Source organism: Lepidochelys kempii, chromosome 1 (assembly GCF_965140265.1).
Source record: "Lepidochelys kempii isolate rLepKem1 chromosome 1, rLepKem1.hap2, whole genome shotgun sequence".
NCBI classification, from domain to species: Eukaryota; Metazoa; Chordata; order Testudines; family Cheloniidae; genus Lepidochelys; species Lepidochelys kempii.
Window position 1 is genome coordinate 166,121,551 of NC_133256.1, and position 21,270 is coordinate 166,142,820.

At 46.4% G+C, this 21,270-nt stretch overlaps 1 protein-coding gene across 1 annotated transcript; it reads right to left on the minus strand.

Annotated features, from left to right (window-relative positions):
• Window positions 1-6,915: 6,915 nt before the first annotated feature.
• On the minus strand, window positions 6,916-8,794 carry LOC140905380 (uncharacterized). Its single transcript, XM_073328621.1, has 2 exons — window positions 8,085-8,794; window positions 6,916-7,495 (listed from the first exon to the last, which is right to left on the minus strand). The coding sequence occupies exons 1-2, from the start codon at window positions 8,665-8,667 to the stop codon at window positions 6,975-6,977; spliced, it is 1,104 nt and encodes a 367-aa protein (XP_073184722.1). The 5' UTR covers window positions 8,668-8,794; the 3' UTR covers window positions 6,916-6,974.
• Window positions 8,795-21,270: the final 12,476 nt, after the last annotated feature.

Here is a 21,270-nt window from a genome sequence, read left to right on the forward strand (position 1 = left end):
ATTTTCAAAATTTGTCTGTACATGGGTAAAAAACTATCTGTTCACAGATAAAGAATTTAGGTCAGTTGTTCCTATCTCCTATTAAAGTCACTGGGAGTTGAGATCACTCTGCACCAGATAGGATCAGGGCCATATTTCGGTTTTTATGGTAATTTCTATTCATAGTTAGAAACAAATACACTCAAAAAAACCTACTTGAGACCACATTAAGATTTCATCGTCAAGCACTCAAAGGTTAGTGCAACCTTAATTCAATTCCCTTGTGCATTTGCATTATGATACTGTTTTTAATTACATGATGGTACACTATTTTTACTAGACAGTCCTAGTTTACGTGCCCAATCAGTCCTTGTCAACCCTTCCAGGCTCTCCGTCTGAGGCCCCGTCTCTCCCCACTCTCCCCGTCTCTCCCCACCAGTCTCCTTGCTCAGCCAGTCCCTGTCGTCCCTGCTCCATGCCCCCGGTCAGTTTTCCCCTCCCAGGTCCTCATCTGATCTGTCTCTACCCTCTCTCCAGCTTCCTGTTGTTTCCCCTCATGCTCATGGGCGGCAGGTATCAAAGGCAGGGGAAGGCTAAGCCTACACAAACTGCCAGCGTGTCCCCACCCACAATGCACCCCAACCTCCCTCCTGCTTCCCACCGCACTCTTCTGTGGGTGTGGCTCTTCCTTCCCATGTGGCCGGGGCCCCAGGCCAGTGGCGCCAGAACCAGAGCCTGGCCCAACCACTTTTCACCAGGGCGGATCCCGCCCCCTTCCCCTCCTCTTCCCCAAGCGGCCCCACCTCCGGCTGGGCCAGCGTGGAGCCCAGGCAGCTGTGGGGAGCTGCGGTGGACCCTCCACCTGCCCATGGTGCGGGGGAGCTGAGAGCAGCCTCTGGCCCGTGTCCCTGCCCCCTGGGCTCCCCGGCCACCTGGGGCAAGAGGAGGGTCTGCAACTCCATGCCAGCTCCCCACAGCTGCCTCTGCAGCTCTCCCCGACCTGGCTCTGGCTCTGGCTCTGGCCAGGGGGAGGGGCTCAGAGCCACAGCCCAGCCATGGTAAGAGCCGCGTGGGCAGCTCTGAGGAGCCACGGAGTTGCAGACCCTCCTCCTTCCGCAGCTGGGCGGGGAGCCTGAGAGGTGGGGACACAGGCTGGGGGCTGCTTGGGCCCACCGCCCAGGGCAGGTAGAGGGTCTGCCGTGGCTCCCTACAGCTGCCCGCCCAGCTGCGGCTCTGAGGCTCCCGCTCCCCTCCACCAGCTAGAGCTGGGTTGGGGAGAGCTGCTTCTGCGAGAGGTCTTCTTTCACCTCAGGCATTCCCCGCCCCCTACCCTTTTGGAAAGGATCCGGCACCTGGGGCTACTGGGGGCTGGCCTACAACCAGGGACTCTGGGAGGTCGGAGCCGGTGCTCGTGCTGCCTGCCCACCTGGCGCTCTGGGGTTGGGGGGATGGGTGCTCAGGCAGCCTGGGACTGGTGGGGTGGGGGTCTCTGAGCTCTGAGGGGGAAGGAGGGTGGGAGGGGAGGAGTGGGGCCTGGGGCAGAAGGGATGGGTCAGCTGCGGAGTAGCCTCCCCAAGCCTGCGGTTCACCTGGCGCCCATGCTCATGCTCCTATTTCCTGCCCTGTCCACCCCCGGCTCCCTGTTGCAGTCTCTTTTTCCAGTCATTCACAATTCTCCCCTTTCATCCCAGCTCCTCATTAGATCCATCTCCTCTCTCCCGCTAGGCCTATTTCCTTGCCACTGGTTTCCAGTCCCAATCTCCCCTTCTTCCTCCAGCTCCTTGTCCAATTTAAATGTTGTCTTCCCCTCCTCCCCCTACAAACTGGCTCCCATTTCCCGTCACCAGCTCCCAGTCTCCTTGCTGAACCAGTACCAACCTCCTTCCCCTTCCCCAACTCCCAGTCTCCTTGTCCACTCAGTCACAGGCTCTCTTTTCCCCACCTCAGATCTCAGTCCCAGTCTCCTTGTCCAATCAGTCCCAGTCTGTCTCCCCACAACTTCCAGTCACAGTTTCTCTTTTCCTGCCCCCTACCAAAGTCCTTGTCTCACCAGACTTTCTGTCCCAATCTACTTCTTTCTCTCCCCTCAGTATGGCTCTTGTGCCCTTTGCATTGGAATTGGACGGCTTCCTCCTCCACTCTGCTTGTGTGCCATCAGGGAGGCACTGAGAGCCCAGAAGATGGAGGCTCCCTACTCCCAGTTCCAGCACCTGGCCCTGAGCAGCTGGGAGCTGCAAATTATGGGAAGAGCCAGCTTTGCCACTCTAACCCAGGAATGCAGTGTGCTCAGTCACTCTGAGAGGGATGGCACACATGCAGGCCAGTCACGTGTAGGAGCTATGAGGGGATGGAGCATGTTCAACTGCTGTGTGGGAATAGCAGATCACATGCAGGAGCTGCGAGGCAATGGTGCATGCTCAGTGAGGATGGAATCTTCAGAGATTTTAGCTGCTAAACTCTAAGAAGTCTTTACTGAGTATGTGTCAAGTGAGATTTTTCAAAGGCTTGTAACTTGGCCGAAGTTGGTCAGATTTTCATGAGGATGGCAAAAAGCACATCCCTGATACATAGTCCACATCACTGCCAAATTTCAAGTCCCTACTCCAAACTAGGAGTGCTACAGCTTCTCAAAGAAAAGGTTGCCATAGATTTTTTTTTAACATTGCCAAACAATATATATTTTTCTGTAGCCTCACTCTGAGAAACTGCAGAACAGATTTAACAGAACGTATCCTTATAAATTCAGCTTGAGGCAGACAACCAGGATGGAACATTTTACCCCAAAAGTTCAAGTTTGACAAAGTTATAAGCAACTGAGAAAGGGTCTTATAATCGGAATTGTCAGACAACCTTAATAACATGTGGTGTTACCAATCTCACCTATAATAAAAAGAGAAATAGTATGCAGGGAATCAAGTCGATGGGCACTTGTTGGGGTGCCAGGAGACCTATATTCTATTCATGCCTCTGCCGCTGACCTGCTGCGTGTGCTTGGGCAGGTCACATCACTGCTTTATACCTCAGTTTCCCATCTGTAAATGGGGATAATGATACATACCTTCCTTTGTAAAGTGCATTGAGATCTATGGATAAAAAGCACTATGTGAGAATCAACAGTAAAATTTTCAAAAGTGCTTAAATTACTTAGAAGCCTAAGTCCCATTTTCAAAAGTGACATAGCACTTATTGCAAGTCTCATTCAAAGTCAATGGGACTTAGGCCCTTAGGGTATGTCTACACTATGGAATAAGGTCGAATTTATAGAAGTTGTTTTTTTAGAAATCGGTTTTATATATTCGAGTGTGTGTGTCCCCACAGAAAATGCTCTAAGTGCATTAAGTGCATTAACTCGGCGGAGTGCTTCCACAGTACCAAGGCTAGAGTCGACTTCCAGAGCGTTGCACTGTGGGTAGCTATCCCACAGTTCCCGCAGTCTCCACTGCCCATTGGAATTCTGGGTTGAGATCCCAATGCCTGATGGGGCTAAAACATTGTCGCGGGTGGTTCTGGGTACATATCGTCAGGCCCCCGTTCCCTCCCTCCCTCCGTGAAAGCAAGGGCAGACAATCGTTTCGCGCCTTTTTTCCTGAGTTACCTGTGCAGACGCCATACCACTGCAAGCATGGAGCCCGCTCAGGTAACCGTCACCCTATGTCTCCTGGGTGCTGGCAGACGCGGTACGGCATTGCTACACAGTAGCAGCAACCCCTTGCCTTGTGGCAGCAGACGGTACAGTACGACTGGTAGCCGTCATCGTCATGTCCGAGGTGCTCCTGGTCACCTCTGTGAGGTCGATCAGGAGCGCCTGGGCAGACATGGGCGCAGGGACTAAATTTGGAGTGACTTGACCAGGTCATTCTCTTTAGTCCTGCAGTCAGTCCTATTGAACCGTCTTATGGTGAGTGGGCAGGCGATATAGACTGCTAGCAGTCGTACTGTACCGTCTTCTGCCGAGCAGCCATGAGATGTGGATGGCATGCAGTCCTTCTGCACCGTCTGCTGCCAGCCAAAGATGTAAAAGATAGATGGAGTGGGTCAAAACAAGAAATAGACCAGATTTGTTTTGTACTCATTTGCTTCCCCCCCCTCTCCTGTCTAGGGGACTCATTCTTCTAGATCACACTGCAGTCACTCACAGAGAAGGTGCAGCGAGGTAAATCTAGCCATGTATCAATCAGAGGCCAGGCTAACCTTCTTGTTCCAATAAGGACAAAAACTTAGGTGCACCATTTCTTATTGGAACCCTCCGTGCAGTCCTGCCTGAAATACTCCTTGATGTAAAGCCACCCGCTTTGTTGATTTTAGCTCCCTGAAGCCAACCCTGTAAGCGCCGGTCCCGGCGTCAGAGCAACGGCAAACAATCGGGCATCTGAGAGTGCTGTCCAGAGCAGTCACAATGGAGCACTCTGATGGGGCTAAAACATTGTCGCGGGTGGTTCTGGGTACGTATCGTCAGGCCCCCGTTCCCTCCCTCCCTCCGTGAAAGCAAGGGCAGACAATCATTTCGCGCCTTTTTTCCTGAGTTACCTGTGCAGACGCCATACCACGGCAAGCATGGAGCCCGCTCAGGTAACCGTCACCCTATGTCTCCTGGGTGCTGGCAGACGCGGTACGGCTTTGCTGCACAGTAGCAGCAACCCATTGCCTTCTGGCAGCAGACGGTGCAATACGACTGGTAGTCGTCCTCGTCGTGTCCGAGGTGCTCCTGGCCACGTCTGCTGGGAGCGCCTGGGCAGACATGGGCGCAGGGACTAAATTTGGAGTGACCTGACCAGGTCATTCTCTTTAGTCCTGCAGTCAGTCCTATTGAACCGTCTTATGGTGAGCGGGCAGGCGATACGGACTGCTAGCAGTCGTACTGTACCATCTTCTGCCAGGCAGGCAAGAGATGAGGATTGCTAGCAGTCGTATTGTACCATCTTCTGCCAGGCAGGCAAGAGATGAAGATGGCTAGCAGTCGTACTGTACCATCTTCTGCCGAGCAGCCATGAGATGTGGATGGCATGCAGTCCTTCTGCACCGTCTGCTGCCAGCCAAAGATGTAAAAGATAGATGGAGTGGGTCAGAACAAGAAATAAACCAGATTTGTTTTGTACTCATTTGCTTCCCCCCCTCCCCTGTCTAGGGGACTCATTCCTCTAGATCACACTGCAGTCACTCACAGAGAAGGTGCAGCGAGGTAAATCTAGCCATGTATCAATCAGAGGCCAGGCTAACCTCCTTGTTCCAATAAGAACGATAACTTAGGTGCACCATTTCTTATTGGAACCCTCCGTGCAGTCCTGCCTGAAATACTCCTTGATGTACAGGCACCCCCTTTGTTGATTTTAGCTCCCTGAAGCCAACCCTGTAAGCCGTGTCGTCAGTCGCCCCTCCCTCCGTCAGAGCAACAGCAGACAATCGTTCCGTGCCTTTTTTCTGTGCGGACGCCATACCAAGGCAAGCATGGAGGCCGCTCAGCTCACTTTGGCAATTAGGAGCACATTAAACACCACACGCATTATCCAGCAGTATATGCAGCACCAGAACCTGGCAAAGCGATACCGGGCGAGGAGGCGACGTCAGCGCGGTCACGTGAGTGATCAGGACATGGACACAGATTTCTCTGAAAGCATGGGCCTGCCAATGCATGCATGATGGTGCTAATGGGGCAGGTTCATGCTGTGGAACGCCGATTCTGGGCTCGGGAAACAAGCACAGACTGGTGGGACCGCATAGTGTTGCAGGTCTGGGACGATTCCCAGTGGCTGCGAAACTTTCGCATGCGTAAGGGCACTTTCATGGAACTTTGTGACTTGCTTTCCCCTGCCCTGAAGCACATGAATACCAAGATGAGAGCAGCCCTCACAGTTGAGAAGCGAGTGGCGATAGCCCTGTGGAAGCTTGCAACGCCAGACAGCTACCGGTCAGTTGGGAATCAATTTGGAGTGGGCAAATCTACTGTGGGGGCTGCTGTTATGCAAGTAGCTCACACAATCAAAGATCTGCTGATATCAAGGGTAGTGACCCTGGGAAATGTGCAGGTCATAGTGGATGGCTTTGCTGCAATGGGATTCCCTAACTGTGGTGGGGCTATAGACGGAACCCATATCCCTATCTTGGCACCGGAGCACCAAGCCGCCGAGTACATAAACGGCAAGGGGTACTTTTCGATAGTGCTGCAAGCTCTGGTGGATCACAAGGGACGTTTCACCAACATCAACGTGGGATGGCCGGGAAAGGTGCATGATGCTCGCATCTTCAGGAACTCTGGTCTGTTTCAAAAGCTGCAGGAAGGGACTTTATTCCCAGACCAGAAAATAACTGTTGGGGATGTTGAAATGCCTATATGTATCCTTGGGGACCCAGCCTACCCCTTAATGCCATGGCTCATGAAGCCGTACACAGGCAGCCTGGACAGTAGTCAGGAGCTGTTCGACTACAGGCTGAGCAAGTGCAGAATGGTGGTAGAATGTGCATTTGGACGTTTAAAGGCGCGCTGGCGCAGTTTACTGACTCGCTTAAACCTCAGCGAAACCAATATTCCCACAGTTATTACTGCTTGCTGTGTGCTCCACAATATCTGTGAGAGTAAGGGGGAGACGTTTATGGCGGGGTGGGAGGTTGAGGCAAATCGCCTTGCTGCTGGTTACACGCAGCCAGACACCAGGGCGGTTAGAAGAACACAGGAGGGCGCGGTACGCATCAGAGAAGCTTTGAAAACCAGTTTCATGACTGGCCAGGCTACGGTGTGAAAGTTCTGTTTGTTTCTCCTTGATGAAACCCCCGCCCCTTGGTTCACTCTACTTCCCTGTAAGCTAACCACCCGCCTCTCCTCCCTTCAATCACCGCTTGCAGAGGCAATAAAGTCATTGTTGCTTCACATTCATGCATTCTTTATTCATTCATCACACAAATAGGGGGATGACTACCAAGGTAGCCCAGGAGGAGTGGTGGAGGAGGGAAGGAAAATGCCACACAACACTTTAAGCACAGCACTTTAAAAGTTTACAACTTTAAAATTTATTGAATGACAGCCTTCTTTTTTTTGGGCAATCCTCTGTGGTGGAGTGGCTGGTTGGCCGGAGGCCCCCCCACCGCGTTCTTGGGCGTCTGGGTGTGGAGGCTATGGAACTTGGGGAGGAGGGCGGTTGGTTACAGAGGGGCAGCAGTGGCAGTCTGTGCTCCAGCTGCCTTTGCTGCAGCTCAACCATACACTGGAGCATACTGGTTTGGTCCTGCAGCAGACTCAGCATTGAATCCTGCCTCCTCTCATCACGCTGCCGCCACATTTGAGCTTCAGCCCTGTCTTCAGCCCGCCACTTACTCTCTTCAGCCCGCCACCTCTCCTCCCGGTCATTTTGTGCTTTCCTGCACTCTGACATTATTTGCCTCCACGCATTCGTCTGTGCTCTGTCAGTGTGGGAGGACAGCATGAGCTTGGAGAACATTTCATCGCGAGTGCATTTTTTTTTCTTTCTAAGCTTCACTAGCCTCTGGGAAGGAGAAGATCCTGTGATCATTGAAACACATGCAGCTGGTGGAGAAAAAAAAAGGGACAGCGGTATTTAAAAAGACACAATTTTATAAAACAGTGGCTACACTCTTTCAGGGTAAACCTTGCTGTTAACATTACATACATAGCACATGTGCTTTCGTTACAAGGTCGCATTTTGCCTCCTCCCACCGCGTGACTACCCCCTCAACCTTCCCCCCTCCCTGTGGCTAACAGCGGGGAACATTTCTGTTTAGCCACAGGCAAACAGCCCAGCAGGAATGGGCTCCTCTGAGTGTCCCCTGAAGAAAAGCACTCTATTTCAACCAGGTGACCATGAATTATATCTCACTCTCCTGAGGATAACACAGAGAGATAAAGAACGGATGTTGTTTGAATGCCAGCAAACATACACTGCAATGCTTTGTTGTACAATGATTCCCGAGTACGTGTTACTGGCCTGGAGTGGTAAAGTGTCCTACCATGAAGGACGCAATAAGGCTGCCCTCCCCAGAAACCTTTTGCAAAGGCTTTAGGACTACATCTAGGAGAACCGCAAATGCCAGGGCAAAGTAATCCTTTCACATGCTTGCTTTTAAACCATGTATAGTATTTTAAAAGGTACACTCACCAGAGGTCCCTTCTCCGCCTGCTGGGTCCAGGAGGCAGCCTTGGGTGGGTTCGGGGAGTACTGGCTCCAGGTCTAGGGTGAGAAACAGTTCCTGGCTGTCGGGAAAACCGGTTTCTCCGCTTGCTTGCTGTGAGCTATCTACAACCTCCTCCTCCTCATCATCTTCTTCGTCCCCAAAACCTGCTTCCATATTGCCTCCATCTCCATTGAAGGAGTCAAACAACACGGCTGGGGTAGTGGTGGCTGAACCCCCTAAAATGTAATGCAGCTCATCATAGAAGCGGCATGTTTGGGGCTCTGACCCAGAGCGGCTGTTCGCCTCTCTGGTTTTCTGGTAGGCTTGCCTCAGCTCCTTCAGTTTCACGCGGCACTGCTTCGGGTCCCTGTTATGGCCTCTGTCCTTCATGCCCTGGGAGATTTTCACAAAGGTTTTGGCATTTCGAAAACTGGAACGGAGTTCTGATAGCACGGATTCCTCTCCCCAAACAGCGATCAGATCCCATACCTCCCGTTCGGTCCATGCTGGAGCTCTTTTGCGATTCTGGGACTCCATCATGGTCACCTGTGCTGATGAGCTCTGCATGGTCACCTGCAGCTTGCCACGCTGGCCAAACAGGAAATGAGATTCAAAAGTTCGCGGTTCTTTTCCTGTCTACCTGGCCAGTGCATCTGAGTTGAGAGTGCTGTCCAGAGCGGTCATAATGGAGCACTCTGGGATAGCTCCCGGAGGCCAATACCATCGAATTGTGTCCACAGTACCCCAAATTCGAGCTGGCAAAGTCGATTTAAGCGCTAATCCACTTGTCAGGGGTGGAGTAAAGAAATCGATTTTAAGAGCCCTTTAAGTCGAAATAAAGGGCTTCATTGTGTGGACGGGTGCAGGTTTACATCGATTTAACGCTGCTAAATTCGACCTAACGTCCTAGTGTAGACCAGGGCTTAGATATCTAAGCGCTTGTCTGTGCTATGGAGCCTTGGCCAGTATAGTTGTCTCAGCAGAGAGCCCCCTAGTGTAGTTGCAGTGTACGCCAGCAGAAGCAGTTTTGCCAGCATTACACCGACTCCCAAACAACAATAACTAAACTGACAGAAGCACTTTTTTGTCATCATAGTTGTGTCTAAGCTGGGGGGTTTGCCAGCATACCTATGTTGGCTCGGGGTGTGATTTTTTTCCCCACACTCATAGCCAACATAGCTAAATTTTATGTGCAAACCAGGCCTAAGTCAGACTTGAAAATGGGATTTAGGCTTCTAAATTGCTTAGGCTCTTTTGAAAACATTACCCTAAGTATTGTTATTTTTAATACGATTGCCATGCGGCATGAGGTTATATTCCATCATGTCTTGACTGGTGTCAAGGGACCTTGGAATTAGTAAGTATGGGAGACAACTTTCATACCAAAAATGTTCCACACTTACCTTGTTTAGTAATTAGAATGTATAAATCCTGTGTCTCACTGAGTGTCCTAGTCTGGCTGGCTCGTGCTCTAGAGGAAAGCAGTGATAGATAACCAGCATGTCCTCTGCAAAAGGATTCTTCCCTCTTCCTCTTCTTCCTTCTGTTTAGTATCTTAGAGGATGAAGTCCTTAAACAGCATTTATTATGAGAGATCCTGGGCCTTCCTGACATCCCTTTACAAATCTTTCTTCTAAAGTTTCAATTGAAAAAGCCTGAAACTGTATTAGTTCCTTAGCATAAGCCTTTGGTTCCAGGGAACCCTCTGTTGTGGGGGATTTGGGCAGCCATGGGTGCAGAAAGCCCAAGCAGTAAAGCACTTGCAGAGAGCTGGAACAACAATAGGGCATGTGCAGCCAGTGCAGGAGACAAACAGGGCTTCCACACAAGTGGTCCTGCGCCTTCAGCAGACACTCCAAGATTCACATGGATCTTGGGGATGTCCCTACTTCTTATTTTGGGATTCAAAAGAAACAAACCCTGCCCTCACTGGATGAACTGGAAGGAAATTCGGCAAGGAAACCACTCATGGAATTTTCCTCCCCCTCCACCCAGCCACCTCCATTACCTTTTTCTGTGGAAAAGGGAATCAAGCCCAGTATTTATAAACTACTTGCAAGGTATTTTGCTGCTGATCCTTTAGTTAACACTCCAAGATCAATTTAAAGATACATTTTAAGGGTTTTGACATTTTTTCTCTGTTTACTTACTATTTTAACCCCAATTTCCAGAACAATCCTAACTTTTCAGAGTCACTGTGCTAAAAGCTGATAGACTATAGGTCATGTGGGTATGGACAAGTACAGTTAATAGGAAAGTCAACATGACTGTTGGAAGAACAAGCAGAGAGAATGTTTTCTTAGTTATTTAGAGTGGGGAAAAAGAGACCTATCATCTTCATGAGCTCTTTTGCAGTTAAAACTGGAACAGGGCTCAACACCAGAGTCAGATCATTGAATTTTGTTGTTTGGGCCCAGCTCAGGCTAAAACACCTCAATGTCCTTTATAATATGAAGAGCCTTCCCAAAACCACAGTGCCACTCATACCAAGATAGTTTGTTATCTACTTTGTTGATTTACTGATAATTCAGATGGAAGGCATTCCAAGCACATGCTTAAATCAAACTGACTTCATAGAATCATAGAAGAATCATAGAAGATTAGGGTTGGAAGAGAACTCAGGAGGTCATCTAGTCCAACCCCCTGCTCAAAGCAAGACTAACCCCAACTAAATCATCCCACCCAGGGCTTTGTCAAGCTGGGCCTTAAAAAGCTCTAAGGATGGAGATTCCACCACCTCCCTAGGTAACTCATTCCGGTGCTTCACCACCCTCCTAGTGAAATAGTTTTTCCTAATAGCCAACCTAGACCTCCCCCACTGCAACTTGAGACCATTGCTCCTTGTCCTGTCATCTGCCACCACTTTAAACAGCCTAGCTTCATCCTCTTTGGAACCCCTCTTCAGGTAGTTGAAGGCTGCTATCAAATCCCCCCTCACTCTTCTCTTCTGCAGACTAAATAAGTCCAGTTTCCTCAGCCTCTCCTCATAAGTCATGTGCTCCAGCCCCCTAATAATTTTTGTTGCCCTCTGCTGGACTCTCTCCAATTTGTCCACATCCCTTCTGTAGTGGGGGGCCCAAAACTGGCCTCACCAGTGCCGAACAGAGGGGAATAATCACTTCCCTTGATCTGCTGGCAATGCTCCTACTAATGCAGCCCAATATGCCGTTAGCCTTCTTGACAACAAGAGCACACTATTGACTCATATCCAGCTTCTCATCCACTCTAATCCCCAGGTCCTTTTCTGCAGAACTGCCTCTTAGCCAGTTGGTCCCCAGCTTGTAGCAGTGCATGGGATTCTTCCGTCCTAAGTGCAGGACTCTGCACTTGTCCTTGATGAACCTCATCAGATTTCTTTCAGCCCAATCCTCCAATTTGTCTAGGTCACTCTGGACCCTATCCCTACCCTCCAGCGTATCTACCTCTCCCCCCAGCTTAGTGTCATCTGCGAACTTGCTGAGGGTGCAATCCATCCCATCATCCAGATCATTAATTAAGATGTTGAACAAAACTGGCCCCAGGACAGACCCCTGGGGCACTCCGCTTGATACCAGCTGCCAACTAGACATCGAGCCGTTAATCACTACCCATTCAGCCAGATGATCTAGCCAGCTTCTAGCCACCTTATAGTCCATTCATCCAATCTATACTTTTTTAACTTGCTAGCAAGGATACTGTGGGAGACTGTATCAAAAGCTTTGCTAAAATCAAGATATATCACATCCACCGCTTTTCCCATATCCATAGAGCCAGTTATCTCATCGTAGAAGGCAATCAGGTTGGTCAGGCATGACTTGCCCTTGGAGAGTCCATTTGACTGTTCCTGATCACCTTCCTCTCCTCCAAGTGCTTCAAAATGGATTCCTTGAGGACCTAACTCCATGATTTTTACAGGGACTGAAGTGAGGCTGACCGGTTTGTAGTTCCCCGGATTCTCCTTCTTCCATTTTTCAAAGTTAAGACGTTGAGCATTCTAGCCTTGATCCAACAAGCACATGGATATCACTCTAAGGCTCTGAGTATTGGGGGGGTAGCCCTGTTAGTCTGTATCCACAAAATCAACAAGGAGTCCGGTGGCACCTTAAAGACTAACAGATTTATTTGGGCATAAGCTTTTGTGGGTAAAAAACCACTTCATCAGATGCATGTAGTGAAAATTAGAGATGCAGGCATTATATACTGACATGAAGAGAAGGGAGTTACCTCACAAGTGGAGAACCAGCCACTCCCAGTCCCTATTCAAGCCCAAATTAATGGTGCTAAATTTGAAAATGAATTTTAGTTCTGCAGTTTCTCTTTGAAGTCTGTTTCTGAAGTTTTTTTGTTCAAGTAGGGCTACTTTTAAATCTGTTATAGAATGTCCAGGAAGATTGAAGTGTTCTCCTAAGGCTCTGAGTAGTCCTATTGGGAATTTACTGGGACCACTCACAGGTTTAAAGTTAAGCATGTGTTTAAGTACTTTGTTATATTGGGAACAGAGGGCTCATCACATTTCAGGATTGAATCCTTAAATGCTGTGTTGATTCAGGGCCTAAATCAGTTTCACTAGGGTTTGCAATTCTTGCCCTTGCAGACCAGGCAAACCTGACTAACTTTGATAGTGATACAGATTTCAGAATACATTTTAGACAGATTTAAATATCATCCTGTTGTGATAAAAATGTCAGTGACAATTCTGCTTTGGATGGGCCTTACTTCATAGCACTGGCAATCAAGCGTCAAATGAAAGGTCTCTGCAATATAAATTGAAGGATGATAAGAACACCACACACATTTTAAAACAGTTAATGAATGCAGAGTACAATTCAGCAGACCTACAAGTGTCACTACTAGTTAATAAAAACATCTCGTTGCGTTTAGTAAAATCCTAGTCATGTCTTCTTCCTTTTCAGACTTCTCATTTAAGTACTATGAATATAATGTTCTGGCTATTATCCAGGTTTCAATTGTGGAGAGCAAACAAAAACCATTTAGAGGGGAATTCCAGACTGAAACAAAAGCTGAAGAAAGAATTTATAGGCACTTCCCACCCCCACACTTGTTCTTGCAACAGTGTTCTAGTCATACAACTGAAAAGTATTTCAGAATTTTGCAAGGATAATCCTGTGTAAATTAACTTTACACAAGGATTTCAGATCATGTGCATGTACAAAATCTACACAATTCGTTTGGTTTAAGAAAGGTTCTAACTAAGCATCAACATTTTGGATAGCTTGAAAATTTGAAAACTTGTACTGTAGCTGGAATGTTGTCTATATTTTAGAGTGCTCTTGAATTCTAGTACTTTAGAGTCTGTAATTACTTAACATTAAGCATAGGATAGCATGTGCAGAGAGAAAAGTAGAAAGACCTCATTTCTTTTCTTTTTATAAATATAAGAATGAAAACACTGAGTCATGATGTGGACTGAAATGTGCTAGCAAAAATAATATACCAGAATCCAGGCTCTGCTGTTGTGTACAACAGACTATCAATGATTTTTAGTTCTTACAGCATTATATTAAATGTCAAATTTAGTTAAAATTTCTGGGGGTGACAATCACTTCTTAGTTAATGTTTGTACAATACTTTGAAAATGTAAACCACTATAGCCCAGATTTTGATACATTTACTCAGTTGAATTCCACAAATAATCCCACTAAAGTCAATAAAACTACTCATGGGGGAAGGGACTACTCATCATGAGTAAGGGTATCAGAGGCCAGTACATATTATTAATTCTTTGTAGCTTCTCTTGGGTGCTTTTTATATCTACAGGTTTCAGAGTAGCAGCCGTGTTATCCGCAAAAAGAAAAGGAGTACTTGTGGCACCTTAGAGACTAACACATTTATTTGAGCATAAGCTTTCGTGAGCTACAGTTTGTTAGGATATAGATATTCAGGCCTGTCTGTAAAGGCCTATACTCTAAGAATTTAGGTGTATTCTTATCACTTGGCTAGTTATAGAGGTACAAAAGAAAGAATCAAAATCACTGTCTGCCGGTGTAAGGGTCTTCTCTTACTGTGACAGTCTGAGGCCCTGTGCTTAGGCTTAGGCCTTTGGCTAAGCAGCAGACAGCCATAAGCTAGGAAGCGAACAGTCACATCCTCACATTCCAAACTAGTCACATTGAAAGAAGGTGCTATTGGGCTGTTAGGAATACAATCCTGTCCTGATAATGCCTATCGCCTCCAGAGAAAGAGAAGTGCCTAGAAAATGTAAAAGGAAACTAAGTTTGATAGCATCCTGTCTGGCAAGAACTCACTTATCAATAGCTGGGATGTGAAATCCTCACTTCTGTATTGTCTTGTCATTATAGTTCCCACTTTGCTATTGTTTGTCTGTATAATCTCTGTCTGGTTCTGTGATTGTTCCTGTCTGCTGTATAATTAATTTTGCTGGGTGTAAACTAATTAAGGTGGTGGGATATAATTGGTTACATAATCATGTTACAATATGTTAAGATTGGTTAGTTAAATTTCAGGAAAATGATTGGTTAAGGTATAGCAAAGCAGAACTCAAGTTTTACTATATAGCCTGCAGTCAATCAGGAAGTGAGTGGGTGGGTGTGTGGGTGGGTGTGTGTGGGGAAAATGGGAACAGGGAATGTGGGTAAGGAAATTGGAATCATGTTTTTCTAAAGGGGGAGACGGGAACAGGGAAAGTGGGTAAGGAAATTGGAATCATGTTTTGCTAAAGGGGGAAATGGGAACAGGGAATGGGGGTAAGGAAGAAAACTGGAATCATGTTTGGCTAAGGGCAGGAATGGGAACAAGGACACAGGTGTAAGGCTCTGTGGTGTCAGAGCTGGGAAGGAGGACACTAAGGAAGGAAATTGGAATCATGCTTGCTGGAAGTTCACCCCAATAAACATCGAATTGTTTGCACCTTTGGACTTCGGGTATTGTTGCTCTCTGTTCATGCGAGAAGGACCAGGGAAGGAAGCGGGTGAAGGAATAAGCCCCCTAACACAGCTCACTTCATCGGATTCATGTAGTGGAAAATACAGTGGGGAGATTTTATATACATAGAGAACATGAAACAATGGGTGTTACCATACACACTGTAACCAGAGTGATCGGGTAAGGTGAGCTATTACCAGCAGGAGAGAAAAAAAACCTTTTGTAGTGATAATCAAGGTGGGCCATTTTCAGCAGTTTACAAGAACGTGTGAGGAACAGTTGGGGGGGGGGAATAAACATGGGGAAATAGTTTTACTTTGTATAATGACACATCCACTCCCTGTCTTTATTCAAGTCTAATTTAATGGTATCCAGTTTGCAAATTAATTCCAATTCAGCAGTCTCTTAGAAGTCTGTTTTTGAAGTTTTTTTGTTGAAGAATTGCGACTTTTAGGTCTGTAATAGAGTGACCAGAGAGATTGAAGTGTTCTCCGACTGGTTTTTGAATGTTATAATTTCTGACGTCTGATTTGTGTCCATTTATTCTTTTACATAGAGACTGTCTGGTTTGGCCAATGTACATGGCAGAGGGGCATTGCTGGAATATGATCGCATATATCACATTGGTAGATGTGCAGGTGAACGAGCCTCTGATAGTGTGGCTGATGTGATTAGGCTCTATGATGGTGTCCCCTGAGTACATATGTGGACAAAGTTGGCAACGGGCTTTGTTGAAAGGATATGTTCCTGGGTTAGTGTTTTTGTTGTGTGGTGTGTGGTTGCCGGTGAGTATTTGCTTCAGATTGGGGGGCTGTCTGTAAGCAAGAACTGGCCTGTCTCCCAAGATCTGTGAGAGTGATGGGTCGTCTTTCAGGATAGGTTGTAGATCCTTGATGATCACTGGAGAGGTTTTACTTGGGGGCTGAAGGTGATGGCTAGTGGCGTGCTGTTCTTTTCTTTGTTGGGCCTGTCCTGTAGTAGGTGACTTCTGGGTACTCTTCTGGCTCTGTCAATCTGTTTCTTCACTACTATCCTTGCAACAAAGCCCATTGCCAACTGTGTAAGAATAAGAATAAATGGAATGGATAGTGGGTAGGACTGGGGCATTGCAAAATGGAGCTGCGGGGCAGCAAGTCTGCGAGGTGGGGGAACAGGAGGGCTATCTGGGTTCCAAATAGAGGGATGGCATAAAACTCAAATGGGCATGTGGGCAGTGTAATGGAATGCTAAACTGTATTATCCTGTTCAGCCACTACGTGGCACTGTGTGCTAAATACCTTATTTAAACCAACCTCAGCCAAACCTAATACCTTATTTAAATGAACCTTAGCCACACCTGGCAGAGCATTAAAGGATCTTATGATGAATGTATCTGGTGCATATCTTGCTCAAAAGGAAGCTCTGTGGCCAGTCCATATCTGGTACAGAAGTATGTGACATGGTGTCAGGTGTAAACTAAGATCAGACACAGAAGGAAAAGCAACAAAGGTTGCAAACAGAACGAAAAAGCAATAAAGGTTGCAGGATCCCATCAACATGCCACTCTTCAATGCCCCAGAGAACTTCAGCTTTGACAAACCTTCAGAATGGATAGAGCAGGGGTGGGCAAACTTTTTGGCCCGAGGGCCACATCGGGGTTGTGAAATTGTATGGAGGGCTCGGTAGGGAAGGCTGTGCCTCCCCAAACAGCCTATCCCTCCCTGCCTCCCCATCCGCTCCCTCCCACTTCCCGGCCCCTGACTGCCCCCCTAAAAACCCCTGCCCCATCCAACACCCACCCTGCTTCTTGTCCTCTGAATGCTCCCTCCTGGGACCCCCCGCCCCTAACCACCTCCCCGGGATCCCACCCCCTATCCAAGCCTGCCCCACTCCCTGTCCCCTGACTGCCCTGACCCCATCCACACCCCCGCCCCTTGACAGGCCGCCCGGGACTCCCATGCCTATTCAACCGCCCCCCGTCCCCTGACTGCCCCCCCATAACCTTCGCCCCATCCTACCGCCCCCTGCTCCCTGCCCCCTGCCCCTTATCCAACACCCCTGTGCCCCGCCCCTTACCATGCTGCTCAGAGCAGCAGGAACTTGCAGCCACGCCACTGCGCTGTCCAGCAGGAGCGGTGGGCCAGAGCGCTGGTGGTGTGGCACGCTGAGGCTGCGCGGGATGGGGGAAAGCAGGGGACAGGACGGGGACTAGCCTCCCTGGCTGGGAGCTCAGGGGACACGCAGGAGGGTCCCACGGGCTGTAGTTTGCCCACCTCTGCCCTACAGTGTGTATTTGTGATATTCACAGTTCTAGTTAAAGGAGCTGTGTCTCTGTGCAGTTCATAGCTATAGTTTGTATCACACCTTAATTCAGTTGTAAGTAAAGGATCTGATTCTGTCATCCCCCTCCCTGCCCATGGAACCATTAAATACAAGGGACTTTCTTCCACTGAAGATGTGCAGGACTGGCCCATAGAGGTGTGTGTTTTGTTTAATCTGTATCATTATGACTTTATTTGGATTCCAATCCTAATTCTAAACTATGGATTTTTTTAAAAGAAGAAAGTCTACAGATTCTTGGGAAAAATGTTAGTTTTAAACTCAACTTATTACTTTCTCCTGGTTATTTGTCAAATTTTATTTCACTAGAAAAGCATTTAGTATAAATGTAAAAAATTAAAAGCCTCACTTCAACCTATGGGCATAATTCTTATTTAATATGTACATGCTTTAAAGCAACATTGGTGAAGTGTCCATTCAGTACATTTAGATAATCATTGATTATAGTATATAATCAATAATGTATTTTCAGCAATTTCACTGCACAAGATTACAGTTCCTAGTCTACAATGATGCAACTGTTGTGTCACAGACATTTCCCTATAGAGACAACGGCATCACCCTGTCTTGATTCGTAGAATAAGTGATGTTTATTGCCTTGCTTTATTCTACGTTTCCTGCCTTTGTACCAGACAAGAAGAAACAGCTGAAGAAAATTGTCTAGCAAATCTGACCAAAAACTAGTACATAAGGCTTCAGTGTTAAATCCACTGCTGCACCTATATGCATATTTATAGAGTTCCAGTCCCCATCAGCCACACCATCAGGGGCTCATTCACCTGCACATCTACTAATGCGATATATGCTTTCAATGCCCCTCTGCCATGTACATTGGCCAAACCGGACAGTCTCTACGCAAAAGAATAAATGGACACACATCTGACATCAGGAATTATAACATTCAAAAACTGGTAGAAGAACACTTCAGTCTCCCCGGTCACTCAATAACAGACCTAAAAGTAGCAAATCTTCAACAAAAAGCTTCAGAAAACAGACTACAACGTGAAACTGCAGAACTGGAATTAATTTGCAAACTGGACAACATCAAATTAGGTCTGAATAAAGACTGGGAGTGGTTGGGTCGTTACAAAACCTAATTTCCCCCTCCTGTTACTCACATCTTCTTGTCAACTGTTTGAAATGGGCCACTCTCATTACCACTTCAAAAGTAATTTTTCCTCCCTTGGTAACCTACTGCTAATTGAATTGTCTCGTTAGACTGACCTACTTGGTAAAGGCAACTCCCATCTGTTCACGTGCTGTGTATTTATACCTGCTACTGTATTTTACACTCCATGCATCTGATGAAGTAGGTTCTAGCCCATGAAAGCTTATACCCAAATAAATTTGTTAGTCTTTAAGGAGTCACAAGGATTCCTCGTTGTTTTTGCTGATACAGACTAACACGGCTACCACTCTGAAACATACCACAAGAGTTACTAGATTCTTCCATATCTTAATAGAGAGACTGCCTAATGGACATCTCCCTCCCATTCACCATTGTATAGACTACTTCCCCACCAATTTGCAATTATAACGCCTTGGGAATTATACCACTTGTTTACTTCCCTTCTGTTATAAGCAAATATTTACAATTAAATAAACATTGAAGGGGGATTCAGTATCTTCTTCCTGATGCGCATCCATAAAAGTCAAAACTGGATCATAGCAGCAGTTACAGTAAACACAGTTGGAGGCAGGGAAGAATTCAACTACATTAGAGGTGGCTGACCCAAGTATCTAAAGGACACTAAGGAAGTGACAAGAGACTACTTTGCAGTGAATGGACAATTAAATGAGTCAAATAGACTCACAATTAAAGGCAATGGCATTGTAATTCCAAACGAAAGGAGAGGAGAAATCCTAAACCTCATCCATGAAGGACATAGAGGATTAACTAAACACTAAGAATGGGCCAACCAGTATGGTGGCCGGGCATCAGCAAGGGACATAAAGAATAAAGTATCTGCAAGTGAACATTGCAGAACTAACGGACCAATACAACACATTTAATAACAATACCTCTACCGCACAGACCTTGACAGAGACTAGTTTCAGATATATGTGAATTCAGAGGACATCCTTATCTGATCTTTGTAGACTATTTTTCCAGGTATATAGAAATAAAGTACTTGAAAGACATAACATGTCGCAATATTATTGAAAAACTGAAGTGCACTTTTGCTCACTTCAGTATTCCAGAACAGCTAGGGATGTACAATGGACCACAATTCGCTGCAGCAGAATTTAAATCCTTCTGAACAAAATATCATTTTGATAATATTACTAGCAGCCCACATACCCACAAGTGAATGAAGAGGCTGAGAGAGCTGTACAGCCAGCCAAGAAAATCCTACAGCAGGAAGATCTATTCCTTGCTCTTCTGAGTTAAGATAGACACCAATAGCAACTACTAGATATAGTCCAGCACAACTCCTCATGAGAAGACAATGTCAAACCACTGTTCCATCTTAGGAAAATAACCTATTTCCAAAGTGGCGAGACATGAAGAGAGTAGCCAAATCGGATAAAAAGGCTAAAGGAGCTGATGAACACTTTTACAACGTATTTCACTCAGGCAGAGAACTGCCAGGTCCAGAACCTGGTGATTATGTGTCAAATTGGATGGAGGAAAAGGATGGACAACTCCAGTTGTCATAAAGAAAAAAGAATTAAGCACCCAAATCATATGTGATTGAGACTGACAGTGGAGAGTTCAACAGAAACCATTGACATGTACAGTTTGTTCCTCAGGAAGAACAATCAAATGAGCAAACTCTACAGAAGGCAGATGCAGAACAAGAAGATGATGACTCAAGGATTCCAAACCAACCACAGCCACTCGTTGAAACTAATGGACAGCCAGATGACCAAGTTGTTACACATTTAGGTTGTGTACTTAGAAAACCAGTATGATTCAGAGATACTTAGACTGATAGGTACAGAACTTCAAAGCCAGTGTGATAGTGTAAATGGTACGAATGTAGTACTTAATGGGGAAAATGGAATGGAATGCTAACCTGTATTATACTGTTCAGCCACTAAGAAGCACTGTGTGTAAAATACCTTATTTAAACAAGCATCAGCCATACCTGTCGGAGTATTAAAGGATCTTATGATAAACACATCTGGTGTTTATCTTGCTCAGAACAGAAGGAAACTCTGTGACCAGTCCATGTCTGATACAGAAGTACATGACAGGTGATGAGCTGAAGATGTTGGGGTTTTGCAGGACACAATAGCAGGGGATAATATATATTTTAATATATAACATATTGTAAACCTGTAGTGGAAGCAACAGGCTCAGTCACGCTGTGGGGATGGTGCACGCACAGTCTGGTCATCCCTAGCAGCATGTTCTTTGCATGGAATCTAAGGAGATTTTAGCTGTTAAAATCTAAAAAGCTTCTACTGAGCATGTGCAAACTGATTTTTCAGAGGCTTATAACTTGGCCAAATTGGGGTGGATTTTCATGGAGGCAGCAAAAGGTACATCCATAACCACTGCCCTCCACACCAAATTTCAATGGCTCTGTGCCAAAGCATGGGGGTGCTAGAGCTGTTCAAAGGTTATCAAAGGTTATCTAACACAGGCAAAAAACGTGTTTTTGCCTACCCTCAGTCTCAAAAACAACTGAACTATTTTGGCTGAAAATTTCAAAACTAAATATCAACCTGAGGCTGACACCTGGGATGGAAAGTTCCAGCCCAAACAGAAAGTTTGGCAAAGTTAGAAGCAACTGATAACTGGCTCTTATATTGGGAAGTGTTGGACAACCTTAATAATAAACAATGCTAGCAACACGGTCTAGAATTTGATTAAAAGAATTCTGTTTTGCATCTGGCTGATTCTGGCTAATTTTCTTTAGGGAAGAATACACTCTTTCAGCAAATGTTTCTATCATTGCATGCTGCAGAGGAGTATCCACATTTAAATTTTTTTAATAGTATGTTCTCCAGATAAATGTT